General features: G+C 40.1%; 3 protein-coding genes across 4 annotated transcripts; 2 read left to right on the top strand and 1 right to left on the bottom strand.

Moving 5' to 3' along the window:
• The first annotated feature begins 98 nt into the window (after positions 1-98).
• LOC143103731 (peroxisomal succinyl-coenzyme A thioesterase-like) lies at positions 99-6,641 on the top strand. Of its 2 annotated transcripts, XM_076267527.1 has the most exons (12): positions 99-430; positions 1,297-1,506; positions 1,714-1,813; positions 2,044-2,252; positions 2,593-2,768; positions 3,013-3,129; positions 3,462-3,547; positions 3,687-3,780; positions 3,882-3,962; positions 4,323-4,458; positions 5,322-5,418; positions 5,704-6,641. In XM_076267527.1, exons 1-12 carry the CDS (start codon positions 343-345, stop codon positions 5,705-5,707), a joined length of 1,398 nt encoding a protein of 465 aa, XP_076123642.1. In that variant the 5' UTR covers positions 99-342; the 3' UTR covers positions 5,708-6,641. The 2 variants fall into 2 exon arrangements, 1 of the variants encoding a protein (XP_076123642.1); XR_012982941.1 differs by lacking the exon at positions 5,704-6,641 and having other exon boundaries at positions 4,384-4,458; positions 5,322-5,410.
• Positions 6,642-12,310: 5,669 nt separating this feature from the next.
• Positions 12,311-13,735, bottom strand: LOC143104197 (protein S100-B-like). Its single transcript, XM_076268159.1, has 2 exons — positions 13,327-13,735; positions 12,311-12,953 (listed from the first exon to the last, which is right to left on the bottom strand). The coding sequence occupies exons 1-2, from the start codon at positions 13,510-13,512 to the stop codon at positions 12,807-12,809; spliced, it is 333 nt and encodes a 110-aa protein (XP_076124274.1). The 5' UTR covers positions 13,513-13,735; the 3' UTR covers positions 12,311-12,806.
• A 940-nt stretch (positions 13,736-14,675) lies between these two features.
• On the top strand, positions 14,676-21,097 carry inpp1 (inositol polyphosphate-1-phosphatase). Its single transcript, XM_076268483.1, has 6 exons — positions 14,676-14,929; positions 15,917-16,129; positions 16,219-16,279; positions 16,448-16,651; positions 18,927-19,101; positions 19,884-21,097. Exons 2-6 carry the CDS (start codon positions 15,926-15,928, stop codon positions 20,395-20,397), a joined length of 1,158 nt encoding a protein of 385 aa, XP_076124598.1. The 5' UTR covers positions 14,676-14,929; positions 15,917-15,925; the 3' UTR covers positions 20,398-21,097.
• Positions 21,098-22,030: the final 933 nt, after the last annotated feature.

Genomic DNA, 22,030 nt, shown 5'->3' with positions numbered 1-22,030 from the left:
TAACTTCATTCGGGACGTCTAAAATGTATGCAGGTAGGACCCACAGGCTTTTCTGCGCTTGTCACAGCCAACAGCAACAGTTCAAAGTTCAACAAATTCCGTATGCTTTTTTGCCATGGTTTTTGCTAGTCTTCGTCCTAATCTGTACTTCGATAATAAGTTACTATGCGTGTAACAGCGGTAAAAGGGTAACAGCCTGCATGAAAAATAACCGGATGCTCAAATTCCGTGGCTTTAGTAGCCTAATCAGATTCTCAGAGGAATTATCAATACATGATAATTTAATAAAGGCTTGTTTTTTCTTGGATCTGGGGCGTTGTGCAAGGTTGACGGAACACAGTAATGCCCTTTACACTGTACGTAGGTTGCCCGGTCAGAGCATTTGGTCAAGTTTGTGGTAACCTTCGTCGGAAAGTGTGCAGCCAACGAGGTAAGACTCGCTTGACCCATCTATCTGGCTTGACCCAATTCAAGTTTTGTAACAGGTAGTGAGCACATTTTATTGAAGCCAACCCTTACAAAAAATAACTGCATTAGCCTACTTCAAGTTTCTGAGTTTGAGTTTTGGAGGAAATGTTTGCATTTCTGCAGCCTACTGTACTTTACTGCTGAAATGCAGTATTTTGGACATGAAAATACCTATCTTTTACTGTCTATGGAAAATACCACTGTATTGAACGGCACTGTACTTCAAAAAGCATGCAGCATTCTGCAGTTATTTTTTGTGAGAGGATTGTAATGCCAACGTTTTCAACATGATACATCATGTTTGGTAACCCTTTAAATGTCATCTTAGTGCAAATTAATGTTGAGACAAAAATTGTCTGTGAAGAGTTGTAGGCTGCTCAAGAATTTTATTGTCAAACTTACAACTTATTTGTCAAGATACCCTTAAGGTGCTCACTGACTTAAACAGACAGCACAAATATCAAATTAGAGTAGCAGTTGATCTTTTCATAAAACTTAAAATTACTTAATTTTATCTTTAAAACTCAGAAATAAACATATTCATATTTTTTTTCCCTGCACTACATTTTTATGCTGGTCTGGCTTCACTTTGGATATTATTTGGTCAGAGGTATGGAATACAATATAATTTTGTTACCTGTGACCAAATCTATTAACTTGTAACAGCTTTTGAGTTCATTGATATCAGCTCATAAATGACTTAGAAGTGTCAAGTACACACTGACTCACACAGAACACAACAACATGTTTCAGAATTCAGAGCTGGAGTAGAGTGAGATGTAGGCTACACAAATCTATAATGTCTGGTGGTATTTTCTCCTCATCTAGCTCAGTTCCGATGGAGAAGCACCAGCTATCCCGCTCCCCTGTTGACAGCCAGGCCCAGACGTGCCCTGATAGATGAGCCCATCAGCATTGAGGCACGCCATCTGCCCTCCCACCGGCCCATCACAGTACGGGCACACATGACCAGTGAGGATGGAGATCTCTGGGAAGCACTGTCTCACTACCACACAGATGCACAGGGTGCAATCAACTGTAAGTCTTCTAGGTCTACATAGTAATAGTGTACCACAGCAACAGTTCTAAGGTCTAAGTTCTAATTTCTGACTCACGGAGCAGTTTTAGTCTTAGTTATGCAAACGTAAAATGAGCTGACATGTGTTTCCTTGTAGAACCGTGCTTTGAAATAGACGGGGTTGTCATAGGGTTTCAATGTAACATGTAGCTGCTGAATTCTCCTAGTGATGCGGGATGCATCGGTGGGTGGTTCCTATGTGGGCTGTGAACCAATGGGACTCTTCTGGGCTCTACAACCTGCTCTCGGAGGTAGAGAGGGACTCAGGTAGGACGCCAGCACACTGGTGTTTTAAACGTGTTATGAATATATAATAATAGATAAAGTTGTATGTATTACATGAAGTAACTACACACACCATAATCTGACTACCTAAAATTGCATGGTTATAGTACAGAATAGATCAAGTTTTAGTGTTTAAAAACCAGTATTGCCATATTTTTGGCAGTGTCTAATAGTTGCTTTTGAAAAATGATTTGTGTTTTGTCTTGCTGCAGGCTGCGTAAGAGAGACGTTGAGACTCCATATTCAGTGAATCTGTCTCTGCTAGACGGGCATGTGAACCCAGAGGACAACAGAGGGAAAGGATCCGGAGAGGGACAGGAGCTGGCGGCAGTGGTGGTGGATAGGTACTACATGGCACCAGGAGTGCGCCGGATTGAGGTTCGGCAGAATGGTGTGGTGGGCACCATGTTTCTCCCACCAGGTGAGCAAGGGGCAGATCAAAGTGCGACCTGAAAGCCATCATTGTGACTCGGCTGAAGCACAGCCGACTGTTTATTGTGACTCTTTATCATGATGGCTCATGGCATCCTTTAATCACAACCTCCGTGTAAAGGTGGAAGCATGCTTTGGCCTCACAGCTACCATAGCAGTTCAGAGTTCAACTAAATGCACCCTGCTGTTTACAAGGCTTCACATTCTCAGACACTGTGCTGGAAGTCAGGTGTGGACAGGGCTGTACAAGATTTGAAAATCGATAATCATGTTTTACGGCTTCCGAGTCTTCATCGCTGTAAGCCTGGCTCTACTGGTGTTTTCTCCAGGACCAGGCCCATTCCCTGCTGTACTGGACCTCTGGGGGATGGGAGGGGGTCTGGTAGAGTACCGCTCTGCCCTGTTTGCATCTCATGGCCTGGTTAGTTTCGCCTTGGCTTACTTTGGCCACAAAGACATCCCCGGACCCCCAAACCGTATCAATGTGGGAGATTCTTACTTCCGGGTAAGGCATTTTGCAGCAGCATTGTTTGTGAGTCATGCCCAGAAAGTCTAGGAGTGAATTCTGCTAAAATTATCAAATAGTTTCATCATCAAATTGGCCTTATGGCAAAGATGAGCCCTAGTCTGATCTGATGATGTGACTATAATAGAATAATAGTCAAAATATTATTAGTGTACTTCCATATCAAATTTTGGTTGATGCAGGGAAGTTCTTTGAAATTGTTTGGAACATTTGTTTCACCCAGGCTGCCTTCCAGCTCCTGCAGGACCACCCACAGGTGTGTGAGGACAGGATTGCATTAATGGGCCTCTCATTTGGGGTGTTTCTGTCCCTGCGTATAGCCTCTCAGCTCTCTGTCCATGTAAGTATGGAAGTGATTACTGATGAATTACAGTTGACCAAAGCCACATGTATGGCAATATGTGCATCACATCTACGATCGCCTTCCTTTTTGTTCTCAAAAGTACTTTTAAACATGATCTCAAAATGTTTGATCTTATCTGAGCATAGAACTTATAGTTTTGCAGCTATCCAAGCCGGTCTTTCATACTTTTATGTCAGAATGGGACCCATACTCATAGAGACATACACATATACATAGAGACATGACTTGAGGTATGGACAGGAGCTACTGTACTGAAATGACAATGATAATATTGTACATATGTTCCTCCACTTAAACGTCTCTCCCAGCCTAGATGTGTAGTCGGCATTAATGGTCCTTTGGGCAGTTTCAACAAATTTGCAAGTGAAGATGGACTTAAAGAAAGCTTCGAAGAGTTAAGTCATTATTGTAGCTAAATAAGTTATTTGCTTAAAGTACAGTATTCACAGCGCCTCATTTTAGGCCTAAAAATGTGTATGCTCTTCTTTCTATCATTTAATTAATTTGTGTAATCTGATTCATATTTCAATCAGAAATCAGAAGCACTGGAGTTATGATGAAGAGGGTTACGTTAGTTTCAAAGAAGTGTCTTCGCCAAGAATCATTCCTTCAGAAAATTATGTGCAGGTACGGTGATATCAAATACACCTCAAACACTGATAGACTTTTGAGGTATTGACAGGCACTGGGTTTCCTACTCACTTTTTAAATATATTTGCTGTGTGTAGGTTGAGAACATGTGCTGCCCCCTGCTGTTCATAGTGGGAGAGGACGACATGAGCTGTGCTGCTCAGGAGAATGCAGATGAGGTGGAGCATCTCTTGACTTCTCTTCATGGTGTAACCAGTTACATTATATGACATTTCTATAAGATGAAGAGATTAAGCTTTTGCTTTGATATGGCTGATGTTGCTTTTTTGTTTTGGTGATATTTCATGTTCACTCATTGGTGAATTATTCTTTGTTGGGTTCTCTACATAATTAGATTGTCAGTGTTTAGTTTATAACAGGCATCTATCAGACTTGAAATCCACTATACAGTAAAGCATTTATGGTTATGGTTATGGTTATGGATTTAGCAGACGCCTTTGTCCAAAGCAAATTTATCTTCTCTTGTGCTTCTCCTTTGTGAAAATAATGATTTCCTTGTGTTTTTGTTTTGTTCTTAGATTAAGAAGAGACTGCATGCTGCAGGTAAATCTCATCTGTTCAACCGTCTGTCCTACCCAGGTGCTGGCCACCTGATTGAACCCCCTTATGCCCCCAACGCACGCGTGTCTCTGTGGACAACACGACCCAAAAAAGGTATGTCCCTTACACGTCAGTCTGCTAATGGCAGACTTTCCCTAGGTGTCTCTCTGTGTATAAAGGATGTCACACATGGCCGGCGATGCAACAGTCAAACGCGACGGTGGAATTCTGTTAATTTTACTACACACACTACTACCACCACCACTGCCTGGATTAGAGCGATGCAACTGCAACGGTCACCCTGTCATTCCACTTGCCATGAGTGTTTCCCCATTCACTTCAATAGATTCTATTTTGCCGGTCGCCTGCCATAAATCGCAGTCACGTCTCCGGCCGCGTGTGTAGTAGACCTTAGTTTGAACTAAAATTAGAATTAGAATCATTAGAATTATAAATAGAACACCACAGAATTTTTACTGGCATTGATAGAGTGACACTGAATGAATCACATCAGAGGTGCGTTCAAATTTGCCAAACATTGGCAAAATGTTTTTTCTTAACAGATAAATTTGAACGATTTAGTGTTATGTTAGCATTCCATTGTAACGGTAATTGTTACCTTCGTCAAGCCAATGTCCAGCTCCATTATATGTTCGCGGAGAACTACCTCCTCAGACTGTTTACGAGTGTTCGCCAAAATGTTCAAAAATGTGCAAATGTTCGCCAAAAACTCAAAGCAAACAGAAACCTGTTTTCAAACGTTCGCAAATGTTCACCTATTTTTGTGAATTTGAACGCTTCCTTCTAAAGCATGTTGGGTTGTTGAGTGTGATGTGCAAGACTTCAGGTCATGCATGCTGTTTATATAATATGTGACTATCTGGCACAGATAGTATTACAAAGAATAGCCATATATGAGTTTAATCCTGTTGTGGGGTTTTTCTGCGATTATAAGTTGTTTTGTGGTTGTTTGCCAGTGATGACGATATGGGGTGGAAACCTTGCCCAACATGCTGCAGCTCAGGAGGATTCATGGCAAAGGATTCTGGAATTTCTGGAATGCCATCTGCGAGGGTAGGCTTCTTTGGTCTGACAAAATACATCAATTACTCATGGCCTCAAAGAATACTTTTTAGAACATTTGAATGGCAGTGCTTATGTATTTAATGCAACTATGGTAAAGACAAATACATGTTAAGTGAAATGGACAGTAGGTTATGGTACCTTGGATCTGTTTTACAAATATTTAATCAATTTCAAGATTAGACTGCATATTAATGCCGTAATTGCTTCTAATGAGGCTATAATGATATGCATGTTTCAAACACTATGTCTTTTTCTTTTCTTCATCATGACAAGCTGATATCACTTGGGCAATAAGTTTTAGGAACCCCTTCAGGTCCATCTCCATGTCACCATTCTGGTCAAGGCCAGAAAAAAGTTGGTCAAGTGCCGCGTCATCTTCAACTTTCTGTGATAAAGACAAAAAACTTTATATTATCGGATTATGTCTGATATGAACACACTGTAAATGTTTTTCTAGAATTTCTAATAATCAATGGCAAAAATATTGCTACAAACAGTCATGAGTTGCAGGCCAACCAGCCCAGCAGGAACAGGGCATACAGTAGTTGCCATGGAAATGTTATGCTATTGTGTCAAAGCAAAGGCATTGGGCACTCATAGCAAAGAGTATAGAAGTAACTTCTATACTCTTTGCTCATAGCAAAGATTCTCTTGGCCAAAGATTGGTTGTAGGTTCTAATGGTTTTGAAAAAAAACAAAGTTTTGAAAAAAAAAAAAATTTGATAGCTTTTGTGAGGCTTTGTCTGAATATCATCAATGCTACATTTTACGTTACCGTGCCAACTAAATAGACATCACCATTTGTCATCTGGCAAGTCCTATTACCTAACAGACAATCAGTTGTGAGAAACACATCAACACATTCAAGGATTTTGCTTATTGCAGCGCACCCCAGTGGTAAGATGACCAAGTTTGGGATCAGCACATCAAAGCTGGGATATGCCCTCACTCCTTGTTTGGAGGTGTTAACTTTTGTATATACTAGAACACAATTGGTACCTTTATAGATTCACTGCTTGGCCCCCAATTTTGGACTAATTTTTGCAACTCTGATTGTGAAGCAGCTGAACTGTCAATTGTGCATCCTCAATAGCTAATCCTCTCTATTGCTGTAATCCACAAGGAACAAGGAAAAATGTAAGGAAAAAGGAAAAACTCTTTTGCCTGAAGAAAACCCAGCAGGGTCGAAACGTTGCCTTTTGTACATTAAATATATGGGAGTCTAAACCAGTGTTGCGGACATTATATATTTTTTCACTTGAGTATGTTTTTTTGTCCTGCACCGGCCAGAAGGTGGGATGTGCATGCAATAACTTTTTGTTAAAAGGAAAAACTCACCTTGATAAAATGTCTCATCTCCCAATTAATGAGGTCCTTGAGCTCAGCCTTCTTCAGGTGGCTCTTGTGACCTGAGTACTTGTGGAAGACTTTAAGGATGGAGATCATGGAGTTTTCAAGCTCTGAGATGTCGCTCTGCACAGGGGGAGTATTGTTTGTTTAGATTGTGTCATGGAAAAACTGTCCACTATCGAATCCAATTACTATTTACTAATTAGCACTCTGGAACAAGGTGTCCGAAGGAGACAATGCAGACAGGAGATCTCTAAAGACTGTTGATCTTTATTCACTGTATTGGAGTGATAGTCCAGCCTAAACAATTACCAGACCAACCGTCAAGCAATAGGGTGAGGTGAGATGTCATCAGCTGGCGCCCCCGGATGAGATCTGACTTAGGCTGCGGCCTATCTTTTAAACCCGTTGGCCTTCGAGAAGTGCTCTCTCCTCGTGCCATTCTCGAAAGACACCTTTTGGCCAATCAGCATCTGACAGGGTTACTAATATTGGTGGAAACCATCTTCCCATCATGCATAAAAATATATGCAAAGCTGTATAGTTCTGGATCTTTCTGGTTCTATCCAGTTGGGTGTAAGCAGGGATTTCTTATCTTGTTTACTTCATAGCAGGCAATGCCCACCTATTACTTGTCCTTGCTCTTATCTTCACCAGCTGACATCATCCCCTCTCTCTTGACCATCTAATGAGAGGCCTAGTGTCACTGTATCCTCCCGCACCCCACTCCTTGACTGCTGGTCTGGGCCCAGTTTCCCGATAACGACAGAGACACGCTCTTAAGAGGGTTTTCTACGATTCATCTTATGATCGTTCGTTTGTTTTTTCCGACTGTTTCCCGAACATGCTCGTGGCGTGAACGCGCGTGCACTGCTCTTAAGATGCTCTTAAGGGGAGCTGTCCACATTAATAGTTCTGAAATATCCTCTGATTTGATGGTGATGTCAGGTGACTGCACGTCACAGCTATAGGCCTACCATTTAAACTTCGGATCTACACATTAATTCACATCAATACGAAAATAGAAACACTTTGACATCTGCATGTAAGCATCCCAAGTAGGTTATATACCACACACAGACATAAATAATTGTAATTATTTTAAGATTAGATTGTTGCACCATGCAATACTTTTTCGCTGTGTCACTTAAGAACACGTTTAAAGATAAGAAAGAAGTCGAGTAAGAAAGTGAGTAAATGTGTAGGCTTAGATTTCGATGCAGTAGGCCTACAGACTAAACCACATGTTCCTTTCTCTGCTTGTACCCTTATAGGCCTAATAAAATATAGCCCTCACTTAGCAAAGATAATGGCAAACTATTCTGGCAATGTCTCGTTTCATAACTTGATTGCATTTTTGTCCGCTTTTAATCACATTATTATGACCATTAAATGTAGGCTATGCTATTTTGATCTGATTCATCACAGGTAAACACAAAAAAGAATGGGAACGTAAGTTGGATTATGTATTCTAAGTTGTAATTCCTCTGTATGTCCTGTTGGTGACCTCAGTGAGAAGTACTGTTAAGACGCTCTTAGCCGGTAACGAGAACTCTGGAGCACTCGTAGATCTACAAGTGTTTTCACGACGCTCTTAAGCTACGATGGTTTCGGGAAACAGTCGGCAAATCTTAAGACGTTCGTAAGAGGGACTTTACGACGCTCTTAGGCTTAAGATGCTTTCGGGGAACTGGGCCCTGGCCTGTTCAAGATGTGTAATAGCCTTGAAACGCTTATAATAAGTGCAGTAATATTAAAGCTTATAAAAACCATAAATGCATCCTTTAAGTCATAGAAAAACACGACAATTGTTTCCATGTTAATGCAAATAACGGCAAGCCTTTTGGTTATCACAGTGTGACAGATATCGTAAGTTCATTCTACCATTCAAACATTTTGGGACAGAAAATCACACTTCTATGCAAATAATCTAAAATCTATCAGAAATATAATGTAGACATTTGTTGTCAAAGTTCTAACAAGGACGGAAAACAGCTGTCGGGAAGGTTCAGGCGTGTCAGACCTTTATGGAACAGTAAGATAGCCTACATTAGACTTGTGAATACTGTACAAAACACTTGTAATCTGACTCCATAATTAGTAAACAACCTACAATATTTATAAACCAAATGCTAAGCACAATGGCATGGCACACTAAGAGGTATATGTATGGGAGGAACAGTTTAATACTGCAATACATGGTAGCTTAAAGGAACCATATGTAAGATTGTGGCCAAAACTGGTACTGCAATCACTTTCAAATTACTATAGAGCGGTGTATCCCCTCCCCCTCCCCCCTGACTCGAGGTTGCCAACCCGGATGCCAAAACACTACTGACTTTGTGATTAGTAGATAGATAGAGGGTGGCGCATCAGGCCAAAACACAACACAACATGACATGACAAAACACAACATCAACATCAGTTGAGGGCTGCAACTTCACTTTTTAAATGGCAATATCCTGGCCGGACTAACTGTTGTCAGTGATATTAGTATTTAAAATGAACATGATTTCTTAATGTCTAGTGACATATCAGGGACATTTTATGATTAATTGAAATACATTTCTTACATATGGTTCCTTTAAATGTTACAAACCTGGGATGAATGAGTGAGAGAAAAGGGAAAGGGAAGACAGAGACAAAGAGTGTGAAAGAGATGAGCAGGGCGGAGAAGAGAAGCCAAGCTCCCGAACACTCTCAGGTGTTTGGTTTTCTACACTAGCCATATACCAACCATTAATCAAAACCCAGCAGAGATCACATTGGACTAGTTATCCTTCTTAAAATGTCAAAGTAGGCCCATTACCAACACTGATGTAACTCAATGGCACATTTTATATTAGGTTTATCCTTAATGACCAAGTTTGAATGGATAATTGATTAGAAAGCTATTTTGCAGTTATGTTTGTGTGGCTAAAGACTTTAATGTTTAGGGAAACAATAGAGCTGGTCTTTTTGACTATTTGCAGCAACAGAACTTGTAATTGTAATTAATTATGTTCTAAAACATAAGTAACCAGAATACAAAGAGAAGCAGATGGACTGCTTGGCACCATCTCTCGAACTCAGACGAGGAAATGTGATCGTCTTTGGTGCTTGTAAATGATTTTATTTAGAGTATTAGTATATATACTCTTTGATCCCGTGAGGGAAATTTGGTCTCTGCATTTATCCCAATCTGTGAATTAGTGAAACACACTCAGCACACAGTGAACACAGTGAGGTGAAGCACACTAATCCCGGCGCAGTGAGCTGCCTGCAACAACAGCGGCGCTTGGGGAGCAGTGAGGGGTTAGGTGTCTTGCTCAACGGCACTTCAGCCGTGCCTACTGGTCGGGGTTCGAACTGGCAACCCTCCAGTTACAAGTCCGAAGCGCCAATCAGTAGGCCACGGCTGCACCCCAGGTAGACCTGGTAATTGCTGCAAATGGAGGATTCTTTGATGAAAGCACATTATCAAGGCCATATTTGCCACATTATGAGATGGCAATGTCTTTTCCTGGGAAACATTTACAAGCTTTTGAACAGTAATATATGTATATATTAATATGTCCTGTTGAATGAATTAATATAATATTTGACTATTTCTCAATTTCATAATTTTAAAGAACAAGTGCATTTAATGTGCTTGATTTAAATATGTGACGATTATAATATTAAAAATATTAAAACAATACATCAATTCCACATGAACAAATTAAGGTGGTTCAACACAGCATATCCAGTCAAGTCTTCATTATGTCAAAGTACAACAAGAACTGCACATAGGCTATGTGTACATGTTCATACATTGTTCATACTAGCCATATGTATTCTGTTCTTATAAGGTTACTGCTAATACACTGCACATATTTATATTTAATTTATACTACTGTAAACCACCTTCTGTAAACCAACTGTATACTATATATCTTGTCCTGTTTATGCACCACCTGTCTATACTTTGTATATCAAATTGCACTTTTCCAGGTTTTTTGGCACTTCTGGTTAGGTGCAAAATGCATCTGTTGTCTTTGTACTTGTACTCTGACAATGACAATACAGTTTAATCTAATCTAATATAGAACTCTGTAACCTACAAATCAGTTTAAATAAAAAATAAAAAAAGCAAAATGAATTCCTTAGTTACCTGCACTGTAGAAGAGCTTGCGCCAGAGAAGAGCATTTTGTCTGTATGTCTGACGCCTCAGAGCTGGTTCCGGTCATTGACACCAATGGATTTATTAGCCACATAATAATGCCTCATGTAGTCATGTGATGTATTAATGGATGTTGTGGTTAGAGAATGGGTAGGCCTAATTAGTTTATAATGCACTGTGCCCAGAAAAGGTTGGCAAATGGCTCAGATAGAAGGGAACTCTGCTTTCAAAAACTCCTTAACCCTCCACTTCTGCCATCAGCTTCCTCACTGCTAAAACCCAGCTAGATCTGCTATTCCTCATCTCAACTTCGCTTTCCTGATGAGCGTCTGTTGTCTCTGTCTTCCCTTAGCACCATGAGATCAAAAGAAAGACTTTTTGTGTGTGTGGTATCTTGGAGTGCGTTCTATCAACTGTGTGTCCGTTCTAGCCACAGCCCATGATACATCCAATAAGCATTTTCAAAACATCATCTGTCTAATTAGTTAATTCAATTAAGTCATGCCTTGTAAATATGATCATGTAGTTAAGGTATTGTTGTCATTGTGATATATGTTATTATTATGTTATTAATGTTATTTCTAAATGGGTAATGGTGCTATAAATTGGTAGTATTGTTATGCTAATGAAACAGCGGGACACCGAAACACTGGGGCACATAAAACTTGGCGGGCATGTTGCCCCACTTTTACGGAAAAAAAATCCTTAGGTCCCTGGGGGCCACTCCCCCCCCAACCCAGCAGAAAAACGAATATTGATCCTCCATTTAGGCTGTATTTCCAGTATTGGCGTCACGTAGTTTGTCCACCAGCTAGTGCAGTGACTTGCTGCAAGACACGCATGCTGCAAGGCACACTTGACTTGGTTTCAGCTGTCAAAGAGGCTACATAACCATCACTGCAAGCTAATTAAGCTGCTCTGACTGTAGGTAGCCTAATGTTAGCGCATACAGTAGTTGCAGTTAAAATACCTTCTAGCACTGTGAATCGAAACACTCCCAACACCGGCACACATGTATGTTTAAAACATGTTTAAAAACTGACTAAGGGGGAAGACATCAAATGTATTGAAGCATTTGGGAACAAACTGTATAACCTTTGAAGCAGTCCCTCCGAATTAGATTAGGCTGCAATTGCCGTTGTCCATGACCAGCATATGACCTGGCAGGGTCATGGCAAGCCGTTTTAACATTTAAAGTTATGGCAAGCCATCTGCATGTACGGAACCCTTAACCCTAAACGGACTTATTGCAAGATATTTTTTGGTATATATCCAGAAAACGTGCACTCATTTTACTAAATTGTGTGCTCATTTTACTAAATTGTACTCTCATTTTAATTGTTGTAAATTGAGCGCACAATTTACTAAAACGTGCGCACAATATGCAACCCCAAATCAGAAAAAGGACATTTTCGCTTAGGGGTATACTCACTTTTGTTGCCAGTGTAATTTCTTCAGTGTTGTCCCATGAAAAGATATAATCAAATATTTGCAGAAATGTGAGGGGTGTACTCACTTTTGTGTGATACTGTACAAGCATACACAAAAGTTGCCACAGTAGGGGATGGAGTAGGAGATGGAGACAAATTGACAAGCGTGATTTATTTTCGTGGAGAGGATGTACAGGACTGAACGGCGGTCATATTTTGTACCGCTAACTGTTGTAAACTGACATAGTTTTGATTTTTATTTAGTTTTACACTGTTTATTTCAATCTAATACTTCTGAGTGTTACAAAGCTTTATTGTGTCTCGTATACATACATGGTTCCAAACAATGTTGAAGTTAGTCTGTACAACATCCTTTTTATTCATGGTATTTTACATTTTTTATATTCCACAATCACACTATTTGTTATGTTCCTACACATGCACTTCTTCATTCTTAGCGATGCTCAGGGCGGTCGAGGTCATGGCATGCTGATGTCACCATGGCGATAAGGGCTATGAACTCTTGGAAGTCGATCTCTAAGTCTCCATTCTGATCGAGGTCAGTGAAAATCTGGTCAAGCGTCTCGCTGTCCTGGACTTTCTGTTAAGACAGTAATTGAAACCTGTGTTAGAACTTCAAGTTGAGGGTGAGGGACGTCAACCGCAGCTATCATCACACATAACTTTGTCACCTTGATATAAGCAAGGACAATATATAAAGAACTGTCTTCCAAAATGCTATCCACTATTTTAATACATTTTCATATATCATTTTTTATTTTGTTTTCAGTAATTTCAGTGGAACTCTAATTGGGTTATTGTTATTTTATTTATCTTTACTCAATCAAAACACCGCAACTGCACTTTTATTGATATTACCTGAAATACACAATAAAATAAATGATTTATTAATGTTTTCAGAAATGGATTTATAGTATTTTAGAAAAGAGCTCTTCATATGTAGGACATCCTACTTTCATAAAATGCGACATCTCATTGTTGATGAGGTCCTTGAGATCAGCCTTCTTCAGGTGGCACTTGTGTCCTGAGTACTTGTGGAAGACGTTAATGATGGAGACCATTGAGTTTTCAAGATCTGACATTTCGCTCTGCAGAGGGAATGTATTTAACATTTTGTCAAATAACAGCATGTTTGTCATGAGTCAAAACAAAAGTGTCATTTGTTAGACATCCCTCCCCCTATTTTTCTCGATTGCCATTGAAAATAACTTGACACAGAAAATTGACACAGAAAAATTATATTTGAACGTATTTACTAATCTATAAAAAGCCTTTGGCCTGCAAATATGAACAACTTTGATTTTATAGATAATGTTGAATATTTTATTCACGCCAGTACATAAGCTCTCTTGACATAGATTTTAATATAAAAGAAGAAATGGAAAAGAAAAAGGGTTGACTGATGATCATTTAAATAGCAGTTGAGTCAGGTACACCAGAACATGAACAATATGCAGAGAACACTTCAGGCAAAAAGTATTAGGATATAGGATAATAATTAATATAAGGATATAATAAGGATATAATTAGGATATAATGAAATTATATAATTAGGATATAATAAGATTATATAATTAGGATATAATAAAAGAATATAATTAGGATTTAATATAAGGATATAATGCACTTGCCTGCATGTTGGAAGTAGAAGAAGCAATGTAGAGGTAGAGAGTGGTGGCTGGGTCTGCAGAGGAAGCGAGGCTACTGAACCACTCCTTGTGAGTGGGATGGATGCACTGATCAACCACATTTGGATACCTCATGTTCCCATGTGATGCATTAATGGATGCTCTGCACTGCATCTCTGGTCATTTCCTGAGTCTTTTTCAATTTTCTTTTTTATGGGAAGAGGAAGAATTGCATGCGTGACCTAATGCTCCTTGTGGACTCTGTGCAGACATAACTTTGGGTGAAATGGCATTTAAAATGTTTATGTATTTTGCAGCCACAGTGGGGAAACAGAGCATCGCATAGGATTACATTTTTATATGTTGAACAGTCCTTAATTACTGATATCTCTCTGGCCGCTCTGTAGGCTAAGGCCCATTTCCTTGTGTGAATAAATTCTGTAATCTTATCAAAACTGTGTTTTATCAATCAATCATGTCATATGTCAGAATATAATACACTTAATGAGCGTGTTTGCCTGGATTGTCTATAAAGTATTGGACATAGCCTATAATTAGATTTTTATTGACTAGGACGTCTAGCAATATGTTTAAATAAAGTAGGTAGGCCTAGATATCAATAAATAAAACTGTAACCCCGCCTGGTTTCGTGACGTCAAGAGGCGGTCGCTCTTTAGCTTCAATGGAAAATCTCTTTCAAACATCTGCACTGACGTAGCCTGTCAGATACGAGGCGACTTGAAGACTTGAAAGAAGAGTCTACAACTCTACCTCCATTAAATCAACATACATTGTAGCGTTTTAGATAGTATCTATTGACACGGCCAGTCGCTACATTCTTGGGCTACCGTTTGTTCAGGAATCGTTTTCAGCAAAAGCAGCCTACCACAGGGCGCCATTCGAGAGGAGATCAGCTACAGTTAACTCGGTAAGATTTAGGACTGTGTAGGCTATAGACTTAGTCAGTCTATGTGTTGTCAGTTGCATGAGCGAAAGTCAGGAGTGTTTCACAATTGGACGAACACAGGTGTGTGTGACTGTGTGTGTGCGTGCGTGCTTGCGTGCGTGTGTGTGTGTGTGCGCGCGAAGTCGACGTAGTCACGCTCTTCTGACTGAAATGCATATTTTAGCTTGGTCTGTGAACTCACATCCTATTCGAAACAAATGTATTCGGGTGGGGGGGGGGGGGGTCACTGCAATGACTGTAGTAGGCCTACATATTTGGCTTATTAGTCAGTCAATGGGTGGGCTGGGCAATTTATTCAATAGCAATAACGCGTTCAGGTCTAATTGCATTATTATAATTTTTGAACAGAGAAAGTGTCGATTCTGGACAGGGGTGTACTTCCACATGAAATTACTCATCCGTTTTAGACTTCCACAATTCCTCTCACTGTTCCGCCCCCCCCCCCCCTACATTTTCCATCCACAGGATGCCCTAGTTTTATTAGGCCAGAATTAGAGCATCTGGGGTGTTTGGCTTTCTATTAATAACTGCTAGTCTGACATCTCTCTGAATCTCCTGCAGTGTTTCTGTCATACTTTCGAGCATTGCCTCAGATGTGCTGTGTCCTGTTATATCTGTTGTATTTGCGGTTAGCCTATTGCATTATAATAGTGTCAAAATTACAGTGCATGATGACTGTTGCAGTTTTCATCTACTTCCCCATGCTATTCCTATAATCTGAATGAAGACAAAAAATTAAACCCCAAACCCTAAGCTTAACCCTAACCTTTAGAATGAGAAAGAAGTGGGCCAGGAAGTGGTCCCACTGAGATACAGCCCCCTCCTTCCTGAAGAACTTGGCCTACTTTAAAGTCATCTCAATTCTTTAGGGGAACCCTTGAACAGATTTTTATCTTGTGTGGTGACTTGGCAGGAATGTGAGGAATTGTGGGACTTGTCGTCCCTTAGGTCTCAGATATGGCGGAGCTGCTGCAACTTCTCCTGAACGTGTCAGAGAAGGCTGCCAACGTGGCCCGAGTGTGTAGACGGGAGGCCCCGCTCTTCGAGCTGCTGGTCCAGGAGAAGAAAGGAGATGACAAGAACAAGAAATTTGTTCAGGACTTCAAGACTTTGGCAGATGTGGTCATTCAGGAGATGATCAGACATGACGTTGGAGCTGTGGTAGAGAGCACACTGAATTGTATCAATACACAACTCTACCGGTGGAATCTTTGACAGTGTTTTAAGATTGCAGTCTTGTGTTCTTGCAGTTTCCCGAGCTGATTGACTTCATCCAAGGGGAGGAATCGAACAAGTTTGAGAATGGGCTCGGTGAGTGGACTATTTTATCATCACACGTTACAGTGCATCTCTCTAAACACGGTGATCCAAATCAGTGTGAAAATTCAAGCGCTCCTGGGCCTCAGAGTAGCCACAGAAATCCGGTTGATGGGTCTCTCTCCCCCCCCCCTTCTCCTTCCCTCTGTCTCTTTCCCTCAGGAGAGAGCGTGATTGTCACAGTGTGTGCCAAAGAGCAGGAGACGGCCGCCCTGCTGGCCACAGTACTGGACGGCGACCAGACCGCGGCGGCGCTTTTGGCCAAAGCCATCCACCAGGACCTCCAGTTCAGGGATGAGGCGGCCGAGAGACTGAAGCCGTTCCCACTGAGCCCTGCAGAAGTGGGCATCTGGATAGATCCAATCGGTGAGTCCAGGAGCTTGAGCCCTCTGTTGTCGAGATCTCATCAAGAAAGGAAAGAAATGCTCAGAAATATGTTGACATGGTTGGAATAGATGTCATGTATCCTACATGCATAGATTCTGTCTGTTTATCCCATCTGTCTATCCAGCCTTAGGTTGTGTCCTTCACTTTACATCAACTCAATAGCTAGACATAGTACCATATTAAATACCTTTACAGAATGATTTTATCACACCAAAATCAATACAATCAGTCACATAGTCTTGTTGGGAGTAACGAGTTACAAAAGTAATGTAATTACTGTAATATATTGCTTTTTGCTGTAACGCGGTAATGTAAGGCATTACAAAAAACCTAGCATATATCGTCACAGGTGACAAGCTAACCATCGCAAAGTGTTCTAATGCTGGGAACAGGCAGGGATGGGCAAAAATACATCAGAATGTATTTCAAAATAAAATACCTAATACCCTCATTTTTAATGTATCAAAATAAACTACAAAATACAGTAACCATATTATATAGGCCTGTCAAAATAAAATACTGTATTTTTGTATTTAGAAAATACTCAAAATACTTTTTTCAAGGAAGTATGGAAGCACTGCAAAAAAAGCTTTTTAGTATCCCAAACATTTAGCCTATTAAAACTATATAGTAAAAAACAATACAATTTGGCCCGTCATACCAAATAGTATACCGTATGCAAGTTCATGTAGTGTGATCAGAAGAATAATTCAAGAATTTACATTTACATTTAGTCATTTAGCTGATGCTTATCCAAAACGACTGACAGAGCTTTCAATTAACCACATTATAGGCCAAAATCATAATTCTGTATCTGTGCCGAATTTCGTAATTCAAGTCCAGTGCAGAACTGAATAAGAAAATCATAAGGCTATGTATCTTGAAGTTCCAGTATGTGAGAAACTTGATATGCCTTAATATCTCCAACCTCAAGTATGCAGCTTATAAGGACATCGAATTGTTATTTAATTAAACAAGGTGAACTTGTCCCCACTGTAGAATGCAGAAAAGGATGGTACAAGGAAGGGAATTCAAACACACTCAACACCTTACCATCTATTGATGTCATTGTGGTTCATTGAGATATCTGACATTTTTTCTGTTAAATATTGGCATGGAGACAATAGGACATGGTTACCTTTGTCAGTGTCCTTATGTGAACTTGCACAGGTAAACTTGCTCATCTTTACTTGCGTACGACTTCACACCAGTGCTTCAGACCAGAGCTGATGCTTCAACAATAGCCGTCACTGAAAAGCTGTGTGTCTTTGAACACAGCTGTTCTCACATTAGCTGATTGCAATAAAAATAAACCATTGTTGCCTAATTACCAATTATTCATTACACCTGTGTAGTATCTACTTTTTTTAGTGTTTTTCACATATAGTATTTTGCAGTATTTCTAAAATACAAAAATACACACCAATAAAGTATTTTGATACAAAATACAGAGCCATTACCTTCAACCCAATAAAATACAAATGACAAAATACTATTTTGTATTTGAAATACATATTACATGTTTCAGAAATACCCATCCCTGGGAACAGGCAGATTACATCTTTATAGTTGACCATATGATGACATACTTGGGTTAATACTGTATTTCACCAGTTAGGGCACCAAAATGGCCAGCAGCGGCACTGTGTAGCCTATCTTGACAAATATACAGGTAGTGGGCTCTCTGTTGATTTTAATGAGTAGGCCTAAGCCTAAAGTTACAGCATTTCTATCACAGTTGACCAGACTTCGACCTTTATCTGCTTTTAACAAAATTATGGCTATGATTGTTTCTTGTATTGCATCATGAGCCATCACTGCGCTTATTGCATTCTACTGTTGTTAGCCTTAAGCCTAGCTCAGTCATTATGTTATACCACATCGCCCTCCATTAGAAGTGCAATGAGCTGCATTGAGCATAATAAACTGCATTTAGAATTCCAATTCATCCATCCATATTTCTAGATATTTTGGTAAAAATAACTTAAAAGTAATACAATAGTAATGTAATGCCTTACAATTCAGAGACAGTAATATTATAATGTAACAAATTACTTTGAAATGACAGTAATAAGTAATACATAATACATTACGATTTTGAAGTAACTTGCCCAACACTGCTTGTCACACTGTTATTTAGTCATTACAAAGGCCGACAATGTAACATTGTACTGTAAGAGGATTTTAGCAGTCAAACATCTTTTTTAAATCTGTTTTGTATTTCCACAACTTAGTGTGTATGTCTGTTTTGTAGATGGCACGAGTCAGTACATAGAGGGAAAGGAGGAGCTGGTTCCAGAGGGAGATTTCTGCTCATTTGGACTTCCATGTGCTTTGGTTTTGATTGGGGTCTACCTGCGAGCCACGGGGGAACCTGTGATGGGTGTCATAAACCAGCCATTCCATCAAAGAGACGAGACAGGGCATGGGTGAGAAACATACTGTACCCTCTATGTCACAATTCACATACATCATTAAGATGAGCATAGGCCTACACCAAGCTGACCTCAAAAGCACAAGCTGACTATTGGACATCCTACTGTCGACTTGGTATGCGCTTAGCTTTAAGCAGACACTGTGTGTTTCTTAGCTTTTACCAATAGTATCAGTACTGAAGTATTGGTAATACTGAAACTGTAAATAATTACATTTTGAAGATTATTGTACAGAGACAGGGAGCAAGTCTGTACAAGTTTGTTCAAGTCTGATGAAGAGCTGATGTGCTCGAAACATCACTGTGGGGATCGAATAAATACAAAGCAAACTGAGAGCAAGTGTGCAGACCTTCTTTTTTACTTTGGATCTTTGACTTTTGGCTCCTGCACCTTAATTTGGAAGTGTGCACGTTCCCAAACTTAATACAGAGACAGGGAGCCAAATTATTGTTAATCTCTTAATCTAATGTGGGACTTGTTTAGTGCTTGTAAGACAGTTTTATTTTTCTGAACATCTCAATTAACAATGTCACCAGTTTTGGATGTGGTGTGGAAATGTCGGTCCTTGGACACCATTGTGAAGCCTTGTTGGGATTCCTTATCTTATTACTTGCATCATACAGTACAAGTTCATCACTGATTCTCATGAATATGAATGTCAAAACAGTGTATACTTACACAGCGTGACTTTGACCTGTTGACAGTTTGACAATGTGAAAATTTGTACAGCTCAGTATTCCCCTGCCGCCCTTCTCATGACATTGTTGTTGTTTCAGCTGGAAGGGCCAGCACTTCTGGGGAGTGTCCCACGGAGACTTCCACGCGTGCTCCGTGCCCAGGTCAAAGCGTCTGTCGTCGAGTGAGGACGGGGCGTGTCTCTCAGCCGTGCTGAGCTCCAGCGAAAAGGCGGCGGTCAAGGAGGCCCTCGCTCCCCTGTGCCCCGGGAAGTGCCTGAAGTACGCCTCTGGGGCTGGCTACAAGATCCTGTGTGTCATTCTCGGCCTGGCGGATGTGTACGTTCTCTCCGAGGGCTCCACTTTCAAATGGGACTCCTGTGCCCCGCATGCCCTGCTCCGAGCGCTCGGGGGCGGGGTGGTCGAACTGGGGACTCGGCCTCCTGGTGGGAACAAGGGCCAGGTGGAGGTGCAACGTGGTGCTGAACTGACCTATCACAAGCCCAATGCTGGTTGCCGTGGTGCGGACCAGTGGGCCAATCAGGGAGGACTGGTGGCCTATCTTGATTCCAAAGTGCTTTCAAGGGTGTTGGGGGAACTCGCAGGGAAGATCTAAGGAGGTTTTATGTATTGATTTGAGGATTCTGTGAGCAGGGAGGTGCTGAATTAGGGGCCATATTTTAATTCAGTGCCAGTGGGGGGTTTTATTTTTGTAAGTTACTCACTTGTGTGCAGTTTCACTCAAGTGCACAGTGCAATTTTGTTAATGATGTTTTTAAAACTATGAAGCTATGCTATATTCATATGCAACATATAGATTGTTTTTATGTTTAACTGGTTGGTTTGTACTTCCAACTCTAACCACGGAAGTTAAAGTACATGTTTAGTGTTCACATTGAAAAGATGCTGTTTATTCCCAAGTGCATCAAATAAGTGCATAAAGAATGTGTAATGGAACTAAGGCTTAATTGCAGATTATGTAACCTCAGTTTTGTATGCAGTTTGTCACTGTTGGTTATAACTGGTGTTGGATGCATCTTTTGTAATTTGGTTTCAATCCATATGGATTATTTGGGCTGTGTCATTGGAAACATTTTAAACACAGGTCACAATAGGTCAATAGAAACCAGGGTGCATACGGTTAGAGGAAACTCAAACTCTAAATGTACTGGTTACATTAAATATATTTTAAAATACACAAAGCTTACTGTTGTAATAAAAGTTTACTACTCTGGTAGTAGCAACCCACCTGTCTGCCAAATTGTCATGTTATATTTTTAGTGCTTTATTTTTGTGCAGATTTAATAACAAACAACTGTTTTAAGTGCAATGTTTTCCTAAATCCTTTGCATGTCTTTGCCAAATTGACACACTCCATTGGAGCAGGCAGCTTAAAATGAGTCTCTGTGTTGCTGGGCCTGATGTCTGCAAATGACCTTTTATGGTAGAGAGGAGTGAGAATCAACACCACCAGGCACCAATTCCACATAAATGAATCCCAATGGAAAAAATGGTGGCATTAAGGTCAGAGAATGGAAAATTAAAAAAAGCTTTTCTATCCTTGGGCTTGCTTTAACATAACTTGTGACTGAGCCTCCATGTTTTCACAAGGAAATTAATTATAATTTACAAAAAGATTATGTATGAAGCATTTTTGTGTTTATATTAAACTCAATGTCAGCTTTTAGGCTTAGTTCTCATATGGTTGTAACAGACCTCCAAATAATTGTGTGGTAACGTATATTTTGAGAATGATGTGTATTTTTGCGCAAGCCAAGGTACACATTATTCTGATCTTGTACCAAAGTTAAAGATGAGGTGAACTTTCCAGTTCAAAATTATCATGTGGGGAACAGTGTTTGGAAATTGAAAACAAAAAACAAGACTACCTAGTGTGGAAACATATTGTGATCATGAGACAGGCAGCACGGCTTCATTACTTCCCACTGTGGATACGCACTGAGAGAGAAACTGCTTGGTGCATGTTTCATTCCTGCCTAAGCCCAAGTTCGTCTGGGTATCAGTGGACCTGCATAACCGTGCAGCCTATTCAATTTGTGTGAATATTTTCTGTTAGCAAAAAGTCATACACAGACTCAAATGTGTAGGAAATCAACTTTACTATGAAAACAAAAAGGCAAAAAAAAAAAAATTTAAATAAAACTGAGATTCTTTTTTTCAATAGCAACTGTAGTAAAACGCATCCCATGTCATGCCAAACAAAAGACAAATGAACCAGTGTCCTGCAC

Source organism: Alosa pseudoharengus, unplaced genomic scaffold (genome assembly GCF_046254945.1).
Source record: "Alosa pseudoharengus isolate Yale_2024_CS ecotype anadromous, Long Island Sound unplaced genomic scaffold, YU_APseudo_1.1 YU_APseudo_1.1_scf_5, whole genome shotgun sequence".
Classification (NCBI taxonomy): domain Eukaryota; kingdom Metazoa; phylum Chordata; class Actinopteri; order Clupeiformes; family Clupeidae; genus Alosa; species Alosa pseudoharengus.
The sequence above is the reverse complement of the archived record's forward strand: the minus strand, read 5'-3'. Positions and strand labels throughout refer to the sequence as shown.